At 37.8% G+C, this 21,832-nt stretch overlaps 1 protein-coding gene across 3 annotated transcripts in view; it reads right to left on the bottom strand.

Annotated features, from left to right (window-relative positions):
• Window positions 1-21,832, bottom strand: part of SNX14 (sorting nexin 14) — a gene marked incomplete at its 5' end in the record, with an annotated part of 59,429 nt that overhangs the window by 12,604 nt on the left and 24,993 nt on the right. For 2 of the 3 annotated variants that reach the window (XM_082481859.1, XM_082481861.1), the window contains 11 exons: window positions 2,756-2,875; window positions 3,038-3,078; window positions 4,845-4,956; window positions 5,252-5,352; window positions 5,489-5,572; window positions 6,481-6,682; window positions 11,992-12,124; window positions 15,862-15,888; window positions 19,490-19,548; window positions 20,642-20,766; window positions 21,055-21,210. In XM_082481859.1, the coding sequence (XP_082337985.1) occupies window positions 2,756-2,875; window positions 3,038-3,078; window positions 4,845-4,956; window positions 5,252-5,352; window positions 5,489-5,572; window positions 6,481-6,682; window positions 11,992-12,124; window positions 15,862-15,888; window positions 19,490-19,548; window positions 20,642-20,766; window positions 21,055-21,210 (1,160 nt within the window). The remainder of the gene's footprint in view (window positions 1-2,755; window positions 2,876-3,037; window positions 3,079-4,844; window positions 4,957-5,251; window positions 5,353-5,488; window positions 5,573-6,480; window positions 6,683-11,991; window positions 12,125-15,861; window positions 15,889-19,489; window positions 19,549-20,641; window positions 20,767-21,054; window positions 21,211-21,832) is intronic. The other variant, XM_082481860.1, reaches the window with a different exon arrangement.

Raw genomic sequence — 21,832 nt, 5'->3', positions numbered from 1 at the left:
CCTGGAAGTGTTCAAGGCCAGGTTGGATGGGGCTTTGAGTAACCTGGTCTAGTAGAATATGTTCCTGGCCATAGAGTGGGGGGTGGTACTAGATCATCTTTAAAGTCCCCTCCAAGTCTAACTATTCTACGATTCTACGAAATAATAATCGTAGCTCTGCAGGAGACATACCGAATCCTGCAACTTTCTATCCATTTACAGCAAACGGCTCCCCAAAACAAAACAGATTTATTTTGGGAAAGAAAAAACAAAAAATGCTAAGACATATGTAGAACCAATTACTCATTCATAAAACAGCTAACTAGAATAAAGCTGCTTAGAAAAACAGTGAATGCGCTCTCACAATAAATAGTGAGAAGGAATGGAGACGTGAGGCTAAGTCTCACCTTTTCTGCTGTCTGCAACAAAACTCATATCTCGTGACAAAAGCACCTCCTACAGGCTAACCAGCAGTACTAGCAACAACTTGGACTTGGACTCTACAAACTTGTGCCTCCAATGGAGTGTAACAGGGACAGTTCGTCAGCGCTGATAAGGAGGTTTCCCCCACAATACTATTTCTGAAAATGACATTAGAACATAGAAGGCAGTAAAGACCTACGTTTTTTTTAAGGAAACTTCAGCATTCCAAAATGAAAGCCAAAGTGCAGCCAGCTCTTCCCTTTCCTTGGATCACCAAAAAGAATCGGGAAAATCTCATTTCAGAGCCTAAATTTCTGCACACATGTTCTTTTATAAGAATAACACACTGACACTTCAGAGAATGAGTTTTCATTTTAACTGAGCAATGCTATATACATTTTTGAACCTTTTACAATCCAAATTGGTTTTGAACACCACTTTAGAGAATTAATTTTGATCCTTTAATAAACTTTTTCAAGCAAATTACAGGAAGAACCCTGTCTTCATAGGAACGCTTCAGAGTGCAAAGCTTGCTGCTCAAATATTTACTTTAAGCATGTTAAATGTATTAAAACTATTAACTTCAATAGTTCTTGATAGATCACAGTAAAAAATTAACTGATTGCTCGTGCTATGCAGCAGTATGCTGTCAGCTGTTTTATATTTAGATTTGAAGTATTTATGCATGTACTGTTTCTAGCACAAGTCAAAAACTCTAAATCTGATTTTTATAACTGCTGATACATTTACACCCCTCTATACAGACAGAAATAGCAAAATATCTTAATCTTGGAAATAGTGTCCAAGGTAAAAAAGGACTTGAAATGAAGGCTACTAATTTTGTGTGTGTGCACATGTAAGCTAACACTACGATATTGGCCATAGCAATTCAGACTTCAGGTTTAGAAGATGAAATCTAAACAAATTAATAGATTTAACTGCCATTGTACTTAAGCGGTATAAAAGTTTTGTAGCTGCAAATTCTGTAGGTGTCATAACACTGTAAAAATCTGCATAGTGAAGGAAATCAAAAGGTCCATTTTTTCAACAAGAACCATGAATAGGTCCTGGACTTCTAGCTCTTTCAAGAAGACAAGCTACTGGTGCAGTCAACATGCTGGAGGGAAGAGATGCCATCCAGAGGGACCCTGACAGGCTTGAGAGGTGGGCCCATGCCAACCTCATGAAGTTCAACAAGGCCAACGGCAAGGTCCCGCACGTGGCTCAGGGCAATCCCAAGCACAAATACAGGCTGGGCAGAGCATGGACTGAGAAGACCCTAAGCACCACATGTTAGTGTCTTTTAAATACCTCCAGGGATGGTGACTCAACCACTTCCTTGGGCAGCTGGTTCCAGTGCTGAACAACCTTTACAGTGAAGAAAATTTTCCTAATATCCAATCTAAATGTCCTATGGTGCAAGTGGAAGCCATTTCCTCTCGGCCTATCACTCATTACTTGGGAAAAAAAAACAACACCCACATAGTCCAGGTCCAAGTCCTCTTCCCAAGGTAAATGAGACAGCAGAAAAACATACAGTACGGAGTTTTCTTTTAGAAACACTCACATGGCAAAGTGTATGTACATTAAATATTTTGTTCCAAATCAAACCAACTCTGTAACACTGAGCTTGGGTCTCTGAAATCCTAGTCCAGAAACAATATTCCTCTGTAAATTCCACAGATACATTGACGCTCTAAAGCAGTCATACACAGCAATATAAAGACCAGTGTCTTTTTAAAGCCCCTGAATCTAACAGAAGTCTTTCAAGCAAGTTTTACCAGGCTCTAGAGAGACACTACACATAAGTTAGATAGTTAACCTATTATGTACATCAGACATCAATGAACTGTATACTAACATTTTAAAGGCAAATAAACAGGTATCAGCACCTTGACAATTTTGGCTTGTAGCACTTTGACAAGTCACGCTTTCATCAAACACTTAAGCTCTTCACTTTGAAAAGGAAGCTCCCTTATGGCATTAAAACATTCTCCATTTTATACCTTTGCTTTCCCTCTTCTTCGCTCTGTACTTCCCAGGCTCTCTAGTCTGTATCCTCATCTCCAAATTCAATAAGAATTAAAAAAAAAAAAACAAACAAACAAAAAACCCACACCAAAAACCAAAACAACCAACAACCAGTCCTCAAAAGTCATTCAGACTAAGATATTTACAAGACAGGAGATGACAGATCTCTCTGTACTGCTATTTTCCTTCTTGTGTGAAAACACAACTCAAAATAGGTAAGCTGTTATATTTATTGTTTTTTTCTGTTTATTCTTTGCATTTTCAGAGTATGCTCCATTTTCCCCACTCCCATAAAGTGGGGAAGGAAGATGACTTACTGTACCTTCTTGTTGTTTTCAGAAGTGGGACTCAAAATGGTAAGTTCAGGCCTACTTGGTTTAGGCTTGGGAGATTCACAGGAGTTGATAAAATTCATGATGAATGGCTCCAAATGCTGACCTTTCTGTAATAAGATATGAGTGACCTGTCACTTGCATAATTGTAGGAAAAAAAAAACAAACAAAAACCTGAGTTCCCAAACAAATTTTTGCCTAGCCTATAAGTTAGTAGTAAATAAAATCAGTCGTTGAAATTAAAATGTTGGCTACCTGGATGACTTACTCACCTCTTTCATCAGCTTTCCTGGAACAGATTTTATAATTTTACCTATAATTAGAAACAAACAAACAAAAGCTTTCTGTTATGGCCGCCCGATCTTGAAGACATTTTGCTCTGCTACATTTTATGTACTCATTGTGTAGTAATTAATGTAAAAATACCATATCTTCAAAATCTGCATTTTTTTTATTTGGCACAAGGTCTTCTACATATCTAGCTTATAACTTAATACTTAGTACTTTCCAAGAAAAGATACATAAAATATGAAAAATATACAGATTATTATCTGAATACTTCTGAAAAAATAAAGCAAAGCACTCTAGATCTACCTTTGTAATTTTTCTAGAAGTTCAAACATAAATAGCTATAGTATCATAACAGCAGTACTATATGACACCAGCATAGGCACAATTTTCTGTATCTAAGTTCTTCATCATTCATAAACATTTATCACAAGAGAAATCACAAAGTCTGAGATTCTTCTCTTTCCCTGAAAAGGTCATCTAATCTGTAGAGATTCTGGAAGGATCCAGTCATGAAAATACCGCTGTGTAAAGTTTTACAAATTGGACATGCTACAGCTGTGGTCTTAAAAATCAGCTCTTCTGTCCTGTTAAGGCTATCAGGATACATCATAGTAACTTTGAATGCTGAAAAATGAAAGTGTCCAGGATTAGTTTTATTTTAAGTGCTACATTTACAGAATCATTTTTCTTATCTATAGGTCATTAAATTTGGAACTTACATTGGAAAGTATGTACAATGTTCAAATGATAACAATAAAACCGCTCATTCTCACAAAAAGCCCTACTGAAATGCCAAATTAAATGTTAAAATGATGTTTAGGAAAGCGAAGCATAGTCTCAGATATGAGACACATTACAGTAAACACCATAATTATAGGCTTTTTTTAACAGGGTACAGTTGGATAGAGAGGGAAAGTCTGAAACAAAACCAAACCCTTTAACTGGAGGATGGACCATTGAAATTGCATTCAACAACTTAGTAAGCACACTAAGAGAACGTCCACCCCAGCAGGTTCACAGCATGACCAGGAGAAGCAGAAATGCAGCTGCATGGTTCAGACATGGCTTTCGTGGACCACGCTGGTTACAGAACCCCTAGTGCCACAATACATGAAGACAGAATGGCCATGAGGTTGACCTTACCAGACGAGGCCCACTATCCTGAGACAGCTACATTGCAGCCAAGCTGTAAAGTCACACTGCAGTCTATTTTTTGGATTTATTATCAACTGTTAAATTAGACATCAAGAATTTCTCAACTTCTCAATTTCCATTCGGCCTGCCTGTATCACACACGCTACTGCCTCAAATTCTGTAAAGTAGCTCATGTTAGAAAAGATCTTATCACTAACCAATACTAGAAATATTAAATATTGCCATTTTCAGATTAAAATAAACAGACTTTAATCAACTAACACCCAAAGATAGTTTATGTTAAGAAATCATTTATGCTGTCACACCTGTAAATAATGACTAACTTGTGCAGATGACTCGTGACAATACTGTAACTCTTCTTGAACTATGAAATTTGTTAGAGAAATCTTATCACCTTGCTTGCTGACAGAAAAATTCACTTTAGCACTTTTTTCCACAATCTCAAAATGTCTTTTTTTTTCTTCAAGGAAAATGTATCAGCATATCTTGCATGCTGGGCTGCAAAGGAGCAGAGTTCTTATTTCCTACATCCATATCCATACACAAGAGTTATCTGTTCATTACTAGTATCATTCAATCATAGTATCTACCGTATTACTATTTGGCAGCATAAACAAGTAGCATATTACATACCAAGATTCACATCAGGCAACATTTTATCAAGAAATTGAGTCTCTCCTCCATTAGGGGACAGGAAGTCAGCTAAAAGCTGGCTGTTACTTAGTTCTGGATGTTGCAGAAGTTTCTTTGAGACAGAAGGAAAGAAAGAAGTGTAAGTACTTTAAAACTGATCTTTAAAATTCAGTTTCTCTATAGCAAAAAGAGACATTCAGAGAGCATTATATTACCATAGATACTGTCATTTGCAAAAGATTTCTGTTTTCAGTCACCTGAAACTTTAACAACTTTTATTTGTCCACTTCAATCCTTTCTATAACCCAAGTTAGTTGGATACAAACAAAAAAAAAAGCAGATATTCCTTTATTAATTTTATATTATTAGTTTTAGAATATTCTTTGCGCCAAAAGTTTGATTGATACCTGCAGATATTCCTGAAACTCTTCTCTCTTGGATTTTAAGAACTCATAGTTCTTGGGGCCAATGATTCTCTTTGAGGGAAGCTGCCCATCAGGAAATGTACCTAATGAAGATATCAAGGAGATTAAGTTATTCTTGTAATGCAGCAAACATTGGTTTCGTTATTTTACATTTCAGCTCAGTAATGAACGATAATCATAGCAGTGGGAAAGTGGCTTTCCAGATGATGGAGAACATACCATGAAATTCTGTTAGCTTCGACTCAAGCACATAAAATTCAAGATACCTCCTGTAGACAGACCAGTGTTCAGGTTCATGCCCAACTATGGGGGGAAAAAAAAACCAAACCAACATTAAAAACAAACGAAGTTTTATGCCACTTGAATTAAGCAACAGCAAATGTATGTTGGATTATTATAGGAAAAATCTCAATGATATTAATCCCCCATATTGCCGTAACATAAAAAAAATCCCAGCTGGGTAATTTAAGCGTTAAATTAAAATGCATACCTGGTAGACAAACATGGTACTAGCACGGAAATTACCATCTCATTTAGGGATCCTTAAAATCTAAACAATGGAGCATTGCACAACTTCAAATTTTATCAGGGCTGACTACATTAGATCTATTTTCAAACTTTTAACCAAATGATTAACAGAAATACTATTTGTTGAATACAGTCCTCTGCACCACCAGCTTGAATCCTGATCATTCTTCCTCCTGGAAGATATTGCTAACTCTTAACCATTTCCTGCTTATTGTGGAAGTATCAGTTTCACTAACACAAATCTACGCAGCCCCAGGATGATGCTATTTTCCCCACTCAATACAGATGTATTGCTGTCTAGATACTGATAAACTATCTGCAAGCCAGGATGGTTCCTAATAAGCAAATCATTTTCATTTCCCAAGAACTATATTTTAAGGTTATAGAAAAAGTTATTTATTGTTCATTATTCCAAAGTTCAGAGTGGGTGAAAGAAAAATATGCCAGATGTTTATTAATATGAATCATAGGATCAATATTTTTGGAAAGAGAAAGTCTCAAACTTTGGCATGAAGTCTAAACGGAAGTCATTCAACACACTTCCTTTAGATTTTCAAGTCATTATTTCAAAATCAGAATACCACCTATGCAAAATACACTGCAACAGCCATCAGAATACAGCACGCTAGAATATTTTGAGTTCATTTTTAAAAGACATTTTATTTATGCACAGCATTGCATACCTGTCCCTCTATCATTTCTCTCTACATCAATGCAGAACACAGGAATTCTCTCCTTTCTGTCTTTTCTTTCTAAGGAGGGATCCTCAAAGAAATCTACATACGGGATGCTAATTTTCCATGCGGCAAGGTTGCGGGGTGTATTTGGGGTACTAACAGCCTCCTCAGGAGAATCATCTTCCATCACCATAACGCCTTCTTCAATCTGTAAAGATTCAAACATCAAGATCTACAGTTCTATTTTAACTGGTACAGTCTACCTTTGCAAAACTTATATAGGATAATGAAACATAAATCAAGTCTTTAAGTATGTGTCACTAAGTAATAAAAGAACAAAAAACCCATTTCATTAATGCACCAAGCTAGCAGGTCTCCCGCCTCCATGCAATGGAGTACGTTGCAGACACATGAATCTGACTTGCTCTGCAAGGTGCAACACAGCCACAAGTGGGACTGAATTATTCCTGCAGCCCAGAGCTCTTTGTATTTTCACAAGTGCAAGCAAGCCGGTGGAAAAAAAGAATATTCCTGTTTCCTTATAAAACTGAAATTGTTTGAATTTAATCTAGCCTGCTGCCAGGCTGCAAGGGCTTCTAAAACATCACAAACCTACAAGGAGGCAGGCGCTGCCTGATGAAGAGCAACACCCAAGCCCATCGTCCTGCCTCCAGCCTGCACCCACCGCAGCAGCAGCCAGCGCCTCGCTCTTCCCACCACAACTTACAGAGCTAGTAATTATGCTGAGATAGGTTAAAGTTAAGCAACAATTCAAAAGTACATTATTTATTAAGTCTCACATGCAGACTTCAGAGTACTGCTGCTTGGTAAAATAGGAGATTTTAACATATGAAATCAAAACAGGTGAAACTCCAGCAAACTGGAAAGCATGGATCCCACTTGCAAGTCTTTTTCCCTTAGCTTCATGTTTTAAAGCCAAATTTCCCTCAAAGGCCAAGCCTAGGTGCCTTAACAAGTTTTGTCTGTATTGGGATAATCTAATCAACGTTTTCAGGCAATACAGTATCCCTGAAATAATTTTGCCTGTGTCTGCATTACAATATTCACATGATCATGGCTCAACACACATGAGCAATCTTTGTTCAGTTTTGTTTTGCCTTTGCACAATATGGAAACGATCCTTAAACTGGTTATGGTGTAGACTGTTGTCTTCCAAAACGGATCTCTGTAGATCCACCATGGATACAAAATACATTTTTACTTTTGCTTCCACTTACCTAATTTATTTGATAAAAAGAGAAACTGTGACAGGCAAAAAGCAAGTCTCAGTTGCTGCTGCACAGAGACCACACTCAGTTGAGGTGGTTCACAATTTGAGAACTAAATTGGAGGCTGTGCTCTTTCACAAAATAAACCAAAATAACCCCAGCCTGCAATGAACAATTAGGGCTCACAAGCTGCAGGACGAACCCCCATCAAAGAACGGAATAAGTAGGACAGATGCTCTCTGAACCACAACAATAGGGCTGTCAGGTAGCTTTACCTCTACAAAGTCTTCTATATGAGGTCTTGCCCTCATTTTCCCCCTTCCCCAGGCTTTTACATGGCTATCACCACCAGACAGAAACAGCAGAACATTTCAGGATAGCAACTCCAACAACAGCTGAGTTTCTCCAGATGGCGGGCAGCGTCAACTGGGTGCAATTTGCACTCATTGCCTCACCCTGTGAGCGCTCTCGGCTGCCAAAATTATCACTTCATAATCCATCCTGACTAACCATATGTAGTTGCATTAGCACTACATATACAGTCTCCACTAGGACCTCTTTGCAAAAATCCAGGGCCATTCTAGAAACACTCAGACTTACCCAATTCTGTAGTTTTTGACTAAACTAAATGTTTAAGCATGGGCTTGATTGAAACCCAACCCTTGCCTACATTTTCTGAGTCTTTCTTCCTTTAATTTACCACTGCTTGCAGTTCTCACCTCCTCCCGTTTATTTTGTTTCGTACACTGGACCACCAGTGATCACACTCCCAGCACTGCAGAGTCAGCACAGGGCTTCGAGCAGGCAGGGGGCAGTCGGGTTTGAGCAGCTCATAAAGGGGCCATGACCTCCCCGTCCGCCGCCTCCACGCAGCCCTTCTGAGGTTGTATTGAATCATCAGCAAAGTTTCACACGCTCATAACCTCTCTTCAGCAGATCCCTCACCTGACTTCTTGCCTGGTTTTGGTAATAGTCCTACCTAAATTTGCAGGCTCTTCCGCTATGACAACCGCAGCACCTACATGAACTATAAACCAGGAAGCAGGGATTTCTGAGGGTTTCAATCCTCTTTTCCAAAGAGTTCACCAATCTGTAATAGTTACAGGTTGCCTCAGTCTATTTCCATTTGTTTCATCCAACAAAGCTACAAATTCAAGTCTAGAGGTCTTCTGGCTGCCTTGGGAACAATACCTGTGCAGAATATCTTTTGCTTAAAATTTAGCTGACCAAGACTGAGTGTGGTTTACTTAGTTTAATTACTATTAGCATGGTAGCAGCTTACAAAGCTGCTGCCCAAAGCCACAGAAACCTGCTAACACATATCTCTATCCTAAGGTGATTTCTTAGAGTAAATGGATGTTTCCTACGGGCTTTAACTGCAATCAACATGAGTTTGTCAAAAAAAAAAAAAAAAAAAAAAAAAAGAAGAAAAGACATTGTTCGGTCATTGTTTCTGTCACAATGCACAGAACTCCCATCTCACTGCCATTCTTTACCTTATATTTACCTCAAATCCACCAAACTTACATTAATACCATTTACTTAAATATCTAATCAGGATGTGTGTAGGATGAAATAACTCCCATACTCTCCATACATAAGCTAATCAAAAAGTTGCTAAGTCTGTATACTGCACTGCCACCATCTTAAAATTGTCCTGTAATTTCCCAGATCACGCTTTTCTTGTCCCAGAGAGCTCTTCCTCTGACCCCATGATGCCTGCTAGAAAAATACAGCACTTACTGTGACTTTACTGGTGTTGAATTCTGTATATTCAATATTTATTCATGAAGTGAAGTCACAGCTCTGTCCAGCTCTTTGGATGCACAGTAACCTTGTAACACCTTCAGGTTTTTGTTTTTGTTTTTGTTTTTTCCATTTCTTCTTCCCACCCATACTCACCAAGTGAAGGGACTTAAGTATTTCCCAAACTTTGGATAAGGTGGTTTTAGTAAAATAGTAGTATCCTCCCTTTATTTAATAAAGGTATTTGAGACAATGCTGCACGTAAAACTTTCCATTCTTGCCTAAGCTAAAACCATTCTCTGTCCATTTGAAAACCTCCCTTAGTACGGATTAGGCTCTATATTGTCTGTGTCTCTCACTGAATTCAGCAACTTCTCACAAGTAACTTCTTGTGCTCTGGCACAGAAACATGTTCCTTCTCTGAGCTCCACTGCTTCAATTATACTTCTACTCATTCCTCTACTATAGGTGAATTATACTTCCACGCCTTTTGGCCAGCAGAATCTACAACAGCAATGCTGCAAAATTAACTCATTTTCATTAAAATCTCGCCTCAAAAATAGAGAATTTACAAGAACTTAACTGTCCAAGAAATTAATTGCAACACTTCTGCCCCCTTAAAGGCATGACTTACATGGAGATTTACCCTGTACAGAAAATGGCCTTTTTTTCCCTCCTCTTAAAGAAAAAAAACCCCAACCAACAACAACAACAAAAAAAAAACAACAAACACCTAGAGGTTTAAGTTGCTGAGTCCTTCCCACAATTGTTCACCTTGTTCAGCAATTCTGAACAAGGTGAATAATATGAACTCATGTTTACTCTTTTATCTTTAGGCTGTGGAAAATGAGCTAGCCGTTTATCAAGGTGATAAATGCTGAAATGTTGTGTTTGTTAGGAACGGGTACAAAAGGTTGAACTGGCAGACACACTGTAAAAAATACATGATTACCAATAGCTTCTGACCACTTTCCCCCTCTTTCCTTTTTAAAATTTTCCATTTGTCACCCAACTGTGCTTTAGATACCAATGTCCCATGCAATAATTCTACCAATGGCTCCATTCATTGCTGTTTAGCATAAAAAAACCCCACATTAGTTGAGGGAGACACCCCAAAAAAATGAGAAAGGACTCATGATCAGAATATGCTGCATCACAGACCAACCTACCAGCAATTTCTCCGCTACTTTATCTATGGTTTTAAGGTTCTGTGGCAAGCTTCAGATCACAGAATAGTTTGGGTTGGAAAGAACCTTTAAAGGTTATCTAGTCCAACACCCCTGCAATAAGCAGGGACATCTTCAACTAGATCAGGCTGCTCAGAGCCACCTCAAACCTGACCTCGAACTTTTCCAGGGATGGGGCATCTGCCACCTCTCTGGGCAACCTGGGCCAGTGTTTCACCACCCTTATTGTAAAAAGTGTCTTCCTTACACCTAGTCTGAACCTACCCTCTTTTAGTTTAAATCCATTACCCTTTGTCCTACTACAACAGGGCCTGCTAAAAAGCTCGTCCATGTCTTTCTTATAAGTCCCCTTTAAGTACTGAAAGACCACAATAAAGTCTCCCTGGAGCCTTCTCTTCTCCAGGCTGAACAACCCCAACTCTCTCAGCCTGTCCTCACAGGAGAGGTGCTCCAGCCCTCTGATCATTTTTGTGGCCTCCTCTGGACTCGCTCCAACGGGTTCACGTCCTTCGTATGCTGAGGTCTCCAGAGCTGGACACAGTACTCCAGGTGGGGTCTCATTAGAGTGGAGTAGAGGGGCAAAATCACCTCCCTCGACCTGCTGGCCATGCTGCTTTTGATGCAGCCCATGACACAGTTGGTCTTCTGGGCTGCGAGCGCATATTGTTGGCTCATGTCCAGCTTTCCATCTCCCGGTACCCTCAAGTCCTTCTTGGCAGGGCTGCTCTCAATCCCTTCATCCCTCAGCCTTTTATTGATACCAGGAGTTGCCCCAACCCACGTGCAGGACCCTGCACTTGGCCTTGTTGAACCTCATGAGGTTCACATGGACCCAATTCTCGACCTTGTCCAGGCCCCTCTGGATAGCATCCCGTCCCTCAGGCATGTCAACTGCACCACACAGCTTAGCATTGTCTGCAAGCTTGCTGAGGGTGCACTCAATCCCACTGTCTACGTCATTGATGAAGATATTGAACAGTACTGGTCCCAGTGAAAAAATAATGACCAATGAAAAGCCATGCATGCAGTCCTATGCATACTTTATAATCCAGAATTACAAATGTCATGGTAAGTTTTTAGAGAAAAATTCATTGCTTACAAAAACGTCTGATACTGCTACTTCTAGTACTTCTCTGTAATAAGCAATAAGATCAGAGGCACACTAACTGGGGATGCAGCCTTGGCTTGTGAATGAATACAGGGAAAACAAGGCAACTTAATCAGAAGCCAGCACAAGAAAACCCTGCAGTGAAGTAAGACAGCAGAAAAGGCAGAAACTTAACATTTGCAAGCTAGGAAGGAAAAAAAGCCAACAACAACAAAGACTTAAAGACAAATCTAAAGCTTTTACTCACAAAGTCATCTTCTCCTTCATTTAAGTTATAGTTAGGCAACATAGCTCCTTCCATTGCAGAACTCTTGAATACACCTTTTATTTTGTTGCCTATCCTGCTGATTCCAAATGATTCTCCTCTCTTCTGTGTGGTCCTAGGAGCACAGAAGCCAGAGTTCACAACACAAGGCATATTATTACACAGCAGCTCAGTCGGCCATTGCACGTGATTTGCAGATAAGAGAAACAACTCTATGAACAAGTAGCCAATATATTTACAATTCCACTTAAACTGAAATTCATTTATGGCAAATATGTCCCCTGATCAATTAGCAATATTTCTTGAGTACACTTTTAAGAGATATGGAATTCCATTATGCTCAACCATAAACAAACATTAACACTCTTATAATAGTATCCCAGTAATGCAGGACATAGAATAAACAATTAACTACGCAAAACAATTTTGTTTTGGCAGCAGAAACTGTTGTATTGCTACAGGCATGCACAGCAAGAAGGTCACTAACTCTGTCCTTTTCCATGTACTCATATTTAAATATTTATCCACATTTGTCAAGTACTGTAAATGGTGTGGTTAAATGCATTTTTTTTTTGCATAAACATCCCAGAATTTTAGCAGCATGTACTATTCAAGATAGATCTCGACTTTCATGCATTAGGGACAGACAAAAGGAATGTGCAAGGAGCAAGACTGAGCATGAGAGAAAACAGATGCAACTGAAGAATCTTGGCTTGAAGAGCTAGTCTGACTGGAAGATGAAGACTTTTTAAAGTCTTGCCACTTATGACAAAGAATCCAAAAAGCAGTAAGGTATGGAAAAAGAAAGATAATTGGGCAAGAAGCACACTCCTTACTGAGAGAACAGATGTTATAGCATTCTAATGCCCTTACACAAGACCTCACACTGAAGATTATTTCTTAAGTAGAAATGCTAGTAATTCTGGAAAGAAAAACGTTTCTGTTGAATATGGAATCAGCCTGAGGTTACTTATGCTGGTTCAATAAATACAGTTGATAGGCGAGTTAAAAATCAATAGAGTGAACTGCAGAATCAAAGACTCAAAAGAACTTTATAGATTACTGAGATTAAAAGCACAATTAGTACTTTAGAGGACAAAAAAAAAAAATACCCTAAGTGTTTCTTTTTTCCTTTAAAACAAAAAATTATTCATTACTGAACAGCAGTACCAACAGAACAGCAGAGACCAGCAGCTAAAGCATCTTCATTGTCCAAAAAACCATGCTGACAACATCAGCTGCTGACTCAAAATGTGCATGTGTGTTACCAGCAATCTTCCTGTTTATAATTTTACCCAGACTGTGTACATGACTAAAATTGTGTAAATAATCCACTTTTTCTTTTGCTACCTCATATTATTATCAGCTCCAAAGCAGACACACTTCATCTATCTTGTATATCTCTGCTAACCAAAGATAAGGTTGGTTGGCTGTTTGTAGTCTAAATCCATGTTTGAACAATTTTACTCGATTTTTAAACAACTTCTATATGTTATTGTGCTGAACTGAGCTTTTTCACACTGGGGACCTACCTGAATCTAGTTCAAGAGCTTAAACACTAGGCTAGCAAAATAAAAACCTTATTCAGAAAAACTAGACAGCTTTTCTAGAAGGGTAATACTTCAGACCTCTGGCTTGACTCTTGAACAAGTTTTTCATCATTCCTGTGAAAACTTGTGCAGTTCTTGAGATTTTGAGCAAAAACATTTATTTGCACAAGCTGAAAGATTTGATAAGAGTACTCCAGGCTCAGATCAGTTCTTTCCCACACTGGTGATGCTCCAGCTGAAGGTGGAATACAGTTTTGCCTGTAACTGCAGTACCGAGCTTTATGGGGCCAGGACTCAACCTGATAACTAGGAACCAACCCTTCCTGCCCTAATGCTGAGCCCAAAGATTACGCCTAATGAGTACATAGCAATCACTAAACTGGAACAGGTACAAAGTAACAAAGTAGGATGGGATTCTCTTCACAGGAAGAGACACAAATTCAGAACACAAACTGCTAAGAGGGTACACAGACACCTGGTGGGCAATGTACGTAGGACTGGTTTAGCAAAAATCCTTGCGCAAGCACACAGAGCGCAAACCAGATTAGACGAGCATGAAAAAAATCTGGGGATGTTAGCAGGGATGGACAGACAACAGGATGATAAAAACTTTGAAGAAGCTGAGCAAGCAAAAAAAGTATTAAAAAAACCCCAGGTATCAGGATGAAAATCTAATAGATTCATGGCTAAGTAGAAATAGGAGAAAGAACCTGAGGCTAGGTGGAAGGGAAGAGATGGGATTAGGATATGGTCAGGTTCAAGGCACGAGGGAAGAAAGAGGAGAGGAGGCTTAGCAGAGAGACCAAGTCCTTTAAGACCTGTCAACTCTGCTACTGTCAACAAAATACATACAAAACTCTTCGGGAAAAGTATCCCACTCCCTCTAGTGTTGAACCACATAACAACATTATTAGACTGTCATTCTATATTTGCTTTCTTGGCAGGGCCCGGAGTGGAGAGTCTACAGGTTCCAACATTCCTGATGAATGATGTGATGACAAGACATTGGAATACTTTTTTTTTTTTTTTTTTATTTTAAACACTCCAGAAGTCACACATACCTAACATTAAAAAGTTACAATTGTTGTTCACTTGATAGCTGGGAATTGCAACCAAAGATTGCATTAGTGCCACTGCGCACTGTGGCATTCTTTAATCGTGGATGGTTGCAAAGTAATTTTCCCACAGGATCCCCTGCCTCATTCAGTGCACTAAACAGATCTTTGCATGTGATCAGCCGGGGCTATGCAGCTAAGAATGCTGTTGTGAACCTCTACGGGTCAAGAAATACCAGACAAGTCATATGTATCAGGCAAGCTAGATATTTGCATGCATGCAAAGTCAGAGTACCATTTTACTTGGCTAAAACCCCTACAACCCAATTAGGAAAAATGCTGAGTGCATAGAGCTGCACTTAAAAATCAGTGAACTGCACTTCTATCTCAAGTACTCCTTATTCCTCAACAATCCAGCAAGTTACAACTCTATACACTGAACTGGCACACAAAAGATAAAAGTGTCTATATACCTCTGTAAAATAAAATTGATAAATTTCCCTCAAGAACGGTATGAGTAATATATGTAATACTGACGCTCTGATAAATTTTAAGGAAAAGTCCATAATGAAAAAATTGTTTTCTGAGTTTGGATAGCATGTATTTAAAGAGGCACAAATAATGAGAAAAGCCAACTGAACAGCTATTAAGGCATTAATGAGTGATCACAGACTACCTAGAGCAAATTATAAAAAACAGCATATGTTGTAATTAAACCTCTAACAGTCACAAAAAAAGCTGCAGAGAGAACTAATTTGGGGGATTGCTTGGCTTGAGTGCTTGATGTTATTTATAAAATGGTTATATTTGCATGCAATGTAAGGCAATGATCATCCTGGACACAGATGTACAAGATACAACAGTGGATAAGTGGATAAAACCTCAAACAGGATCTGGAAATGTGACACAGAGTAAAGCAAATTTTAGAGCAACTAGCAGTCACAGGCCAAAAAAAAAAAAAGCTTCAAGTTATGCAAATATATTTCAAAACTAGTAACTGCAGACAAATTATTAACAGCAAACAATACTGATACATTGCAAACTTGTGAAATTAGTAATTAAGCAATTTCTAAACACTTGTGAAAGAGGACACGGGGAGTAAAGCTCCAGTTTAGTCCAGAGAAGACATTCACATGTTTTTTTTACAAATGAAATGGACAGTTAATTGCTGTTATAAAGGCTGTGTGATGCAGTCATGATAGATGCAGTGTAACTAACACGCAACATTTATCGAGTGTTAGACTTACCGGAAGTCATCCAAACTCAGGCTACTTCTGCAACAACAGGCACATAAATTACCTCAGAGCCCAGGAGAAAATGATGTTAAAAGAAAAAAAAAAAAACAACAAAAAACCCCCACAGAAACAAAAACAAAACCCCAAAACAAAACAAACAAAAAAACTACAACAACAAAAAAAAACAGCCAAATTTTACAGACCTATCCTAACAAAACTGAACAGGTTTTGTTTGAGCATCACTACAGATTAATTAGGAGTTCCTGACATAAAATCCTACAGAAGTGAAATGCGACCGGTACCTGCCTATTTCATCACCACAGTCTTGGCCTTTGAATTTAAAACCTCAGTTACTGAAACTTTCAGGTCTTCACTAACATTCAGGACAAGCAGCTACCAATTTACAGAGCACAACTTTCAGTGTTAAGGTTACCTGTAGTACCAAACAAGCAGCTAACTTTTTTTATGTTCAGAAGTCACGTAGGAATCGAATTCATTTGGTGAAGACAGAGAAAAGGCTGTGGACTTATTTTATGTAACAACATCATCCCACCCCTACACCCCCTGTATTAAATATAGTAAAAAACACTGTTAAAATATTTTTTTTTTTTTTTATTTCACAGATTTTAAGAATTGTCATGTATTTTTTACATTCTACATAACCTGGTACATGGAACCAATGCCTCAGCCATCAACTCAGTAATTCCAAACAAAGTGTTCCAATAGATTAACCATAAACACAGTCACCGCACACAAGATTTTAATTCACTGGAGCTACTGAAATCTGGACAAACTGATATGGGATTAAAATATTCAAATTTTAGATTTTGTTTTACAAGAGGAACTGATTCAAAGGCATCTTACAGTGTCCTTAGTCATGTTAACTGTAAAACTGGAAACATAACCTATCGAGTTGGAACTGATGGTGAGAAACAGTTACACCGCACACAACTGTTCACAGACTTAATTCTGTGGGGTTTACTCCTAACCACTCCCCAAAGTTGTTAATGTCCTTTCTGCTTGGTCTTTACTTGAAAAATGTTTTCATTTTACTGCTATCCCAATAATGAGAAATCAGGATGCATCTATTTCTGCGTGTGGTCGTGCTGTGTAGAAAATCAAGGCAGATATACAGCTATTCAGAAATCATGGAGTTTATACCACATACTGGCTTTTCTTTTTTTGTTAGACTTCCAACACAAAGTACCTTTAAGTAATGTATTATAAAATACATAAATATGAGAAAGGAGACCAAATTCTTCTCCTCTCTTCTACACACCCAAAATTAAGTCGTCAGAATTGGAACTTAAAACATCAGTTTTCATTGGCCACATACATTAAACTTCAGGTGGAAAACACCAGTTACGGAGTGAAGCTGTTGACAACCACTGCTAGTTATCAAGTTATCAGGATATCCTCAATGTGATTTCTTTACACTCCAGAAATACTTGGGACATCTCATCTATTACCTCAGCAGTTTACAAAGCACATTATTTGTCCTATCTGCACACAAAAAGCTATGATTATTTTGTATAGTTCAAAGAAGTTATTCAGAAGTGATTGAACCAGAAATTACACTGATAGTCATGTCTTCTTATTTTCCCACTTGTATTTTCTAGAAACTGCTCTATAATTTTCTTGTCTTACAATAAGTGAAATCTTTCAACACATTACCCACATGTATATTCCATTGGGATTTCCTATCTGCTACTTGATCTAACTTTTTAACCAGCAGTATCTATGCAATACATACAGAGCACCTCTAGCAAAGCATCAAAGATGCGGAAAACAAAACTCATCTCTTTGCATATAATTTCTCTCAACTGGAACTAGTACTAGAATAGGGAAGAAAAGGCAGGATAAGGTATGTGCATATGGATAACATCTGGAATAATTCCATAACCTTTTTTTTTTCATTTTTTTTTTTTTTCCTTGGCAGTGACTATCTGTATCAGATTCTGCAGAGGGAAACTCTAAAGCAACAGACAAACTACTTTCAGATAGGATCTCAGACAGGACCTCTGTTTCATGGAAATAATCACAGAGGGGCCCTTTCAGGAACATATCTCTCTTATCATAAACCATCACATATACTCAGAGCATTCAAATTGTTCTAAAATGTAAACCAGATACATTTTCCTCAATGTTACGGATGCTGTTTGAACTCCAATGGAATATGTTGTAACAGTCCCCAAACAAAATTTGCTTGTTTTGTAGCCAGAGATGTATTTCAAAAAGTCCAGGTAGAGATTGCCTTTAACTCCACCCTTTCTGTTCTGGAAAGCAAAGCACCAAGGAGGTGACCTAAATGTTTTCATACTTTAACTAGATTTAAGAAGTGCATGACAGGATAATTTCAATCCTTGACATGCATAATTTGGGGAATGATGCCAGAAGGCAGACTGAAAGGTCTGAATGAAACCCTGTAGCCATCTTCAACAGAAGCTGCAATGTGTTTTAAGGTCACTGTTCCTAGTGGAGTATCACACAGGGGAGAAACGAAGTTTGGTCTAGCTGCCTTCCATGCCTCTTTGCTAAGAAACAGAAGCTTGTCAGCACCAATCTGAGAAAGCACTACACCAAAGCTTGAGTCCTGGACCTACAAGAACTGTAAGGACTACAGAACAGATGTCACAGATGGAGATACATTAAAGAGAACCACAGTTTTCTAAGACATTAGCAGGGGAGAAAGTGATCTTGCAATAATACACCTCACAGTAGGCTGCAAGTCAAGAGGGCTGATGCTAGGTATATCTCTAATGAAAGCAGAAAAAGTTAAATAAATTGTTGTAATATAAGACGATAAACATTAGCATTTTCTACAGTACCGTGGATCTTTGTTCATACCAAGAAAGCAAGCCTATCCAAATTAAAGACTGTCTTACTGAAGTTTTCCGTCTTTTGGCTAGACCATAAGAGCAATTCAGTTGGGCTAGTCTATGACTGAGCCATCCAGCATAAAATGAAAGACAAGAACTGATGAGACATCAAGCTTACTCAACCCAACCCCAGAGCAGAAGATCACCTGTCCACACCACAGGAGATGCTCTTCTCCTCCACAGGCTTTAAGGAGCCTGAAGGTAGACTGTAGGTATATAGCTCAAACTCAGAAACAAGGTGCTACATTTCTGCAATGAATGGAGAGAGTTGGGGGACAAAAACCGCATTTGACCTAGAAGAAATGGCAAATCCTCCTTGTCATGACAAGAGGAGATTATCATTGCATGACCAGGTTGGTTAGACACAAGGTACACTGTACCTATCCCTGTAAGACCTGAAATCCAATACAATCCAGCTTTCAACCAACACAATTGCATTCATATAAACAGTCAATTAAATCACCACTTTATCTCCACATTATCTTATTCTCACTGTACATTTATTTTTCCCTTCCCCCTTCTCAAATGATGAGGTCTAAATCAGATTTCAAATTCTTTAACATAAAACACTTCAAAGTGAAGAGACATCTCGTATAATATTGCTTCCTCCTTCAGGATGTAATTTGTCCATTTGAAAAAAAAGTAAAGCTAAAAATTTAGTCACATTAGTATCAGGCAGTAGCAAAATTCCTATGGTTTAAAATTTTGATGCTTTTAACTAAAAAACAAGGACAAACGTTCAAAGAGTCTACTATACCTACCTGTTAAACTTCGAATTGCGTGTTGGTGACTCTGCTCCTCTTAAAAGGTGTCTGAAGTACTACAACAGACAAATAATGTATCAAAGAAAACACTGGATTAACTGAGGTAAGGGCTACTATACAGAAACATTGCAGAATTCAAGAAACAAGAACAGAAGTAAAAGACAACCTAACCATAATCTAGCAGTTAGAATATTCATCTGGAAAATGACCGAAAAAATTTGCAATACATGTTCCCAGGACTACTTATTTTACTTTATAGTCTTGGGATTAAAAAAAACAAACCAGAAATCAAACTAAAATTAGGTACCAAAATCCATGTCTCCTCCTTTAAAAAAAAAAAAAAAAAAAAAATCAAGCATTTGAAGTATTACAGCCATGACAGGAAAGATGACCACTAATACCATTTTTGAGAAATACAATTTATTAAGAATAACACCGAGTAAGGCTAAGAACCCGTTCCCAGAACAAGTCAATGTATTCTGCCTCGAATAAATGTGAGAAGCTTAACATGCAACCTTATTTACACGCACAAACTCAAAAAGTGACAAGACTCATCCCTGCGTTTAAAGTGTTTCCTATTAGAAGGCTTTACACCGCTGTTGGCACAGTGTGGGGATATTTTAATTTTTTCTTATACTTGCATTCAGAACCCAATCATAAAACAATCTCAAATGCCTATTAAATTTCTTTGAATGACCTCCCTGAAAACAGACACCTGACTTTTAGCTGCTGGAATGCATAATGCTGAAGGTACCTACATACAACCTTTGTATCTTTAAGTACCATTATATTTTTAAAAGTAAACAGAGATTCTTAAAAGTGTTTTATGTCTATCAAACAGATTGCTTTTGCACCAAATTTGCAAGCATAAAAGAAGGGAGGGATTTTGTAATAGCAGTGATATACACAAATTGTTACATCGAAAAATGAAGAGGTTTTGATTTATTCTGTTGATGTTCTATTGAACTAGAATAAACTCAATTTTCATATGGAGATCGGTTCCAGCCCTGGCATACTAACTAAAGTGGAAAATTAAGACATATTTTTCAGTTCCACATGCACATGAATGTTGTAAACAGGGTATCCTAAAACAAAAATAAAATAATACAATCTTGCTTTAAGACTACTCTTCAAATCTTTCACACTTACCTCATCACTGTGACAGAACATTGGAGTAAAAACATTCTCAAGTAGAGAAAGTACGTGCTCATAAGCTTCAAAAAGACATCTCATAGTTTGAAGTTTCACAACATCCATATATGGACCTTCAGCAACTATAAAAAAAAATTGGCAAATACAAATAGATATGTATAGGGGCATATAAAGTTTGGGATTTTTTCTGGTCTAAGTTCGCAATTGTTGTGCAAGCTACTATAAGTCTGACATAAAAAATAGAAAGAAACTGAGAAAACAATGTTTAAGCACAATATAGCAAGGGGGTAACAATTTTTAAGACTATAATAAAGGGATGATTGATCATATTTAGATTAATTAGCCTTTACTTTATTACAGAATGCTGTTTAAATTCCAGTGTAAATTATTCCTTTCAAAATCAAACTTACTTCTTTGAATCTCTTCCACTATAAAAGGGTCAAATCTAATTTTGTCAATGCTTTCATCCAAACAGTAAGTTTTATAAATTTTCTGTACTTCCTCATGAAGTGACATCTTTTCAGTATCTGATAGTTCTGGTCGCAAAATTCGGTCATTGAATTCCTCTGAGAAGCAAAGGCAAGAAAATGCATTTGTTGATCAACTTGGCTCACAAATAGCATCTTGAAGCAACCTGTAACAACTCATTTTCCAGCAGATATAGTAATTTGTAAAACTTCAAAGTGAACAGATACAGAAGACATCTCAAAACCTCGGGTAATAAGGTAGACGCCTTCTTATTAACTATGATTCAGATTTTTTCGTAAAATTATTAATAAAAATGTATTGCAAATAAAACTAATTATTACTTATCACAGTAAGGATAAATCCATGAAGTTGTTCCTGGCAGAAGAACTGATCGGAAGAATGAATGTGTGACACACACAGAGCCCCAACAGCCCTTTATACCAGCCATCTGCCTATTCTGCTGCTATTTCTTTCCTAAAATCCAACCCATCAAAATATTTTCAATAGTATCTTTAGTAACAGACCAACTTGAGAATGAACTTTGCCTGACAAAATAAAAATTCTATTCAGTACAATTATTGCGCAATCCTACTTGATTTATTGGCCCATTCTGTTAATAGTCTTACGGGCCAGCAAAAAGCAAAAACAAGGTAGCATTTGGTTCATTTTTCAATTAATAGACAAAAACAAAGTTCTTCAGAGAAAATCTACCAAGACCCT

Source organism: Vanellus vanellus, assembly GCF_965231255.1.
Source record: "Vanellus vanellus genome assembly, chromosome: 3".
In the NCBI taxonomy this organism is placed as follows: domain Eukaryota; kingdom Metazoa; phylum Chordata; class Aves; order Charadriiformes; family Charadriidae; genus Vanellus; species Vanellus vanellus.
This window is presented reverse-complemented; position numbering and strand designations above follow the sequence as displayed.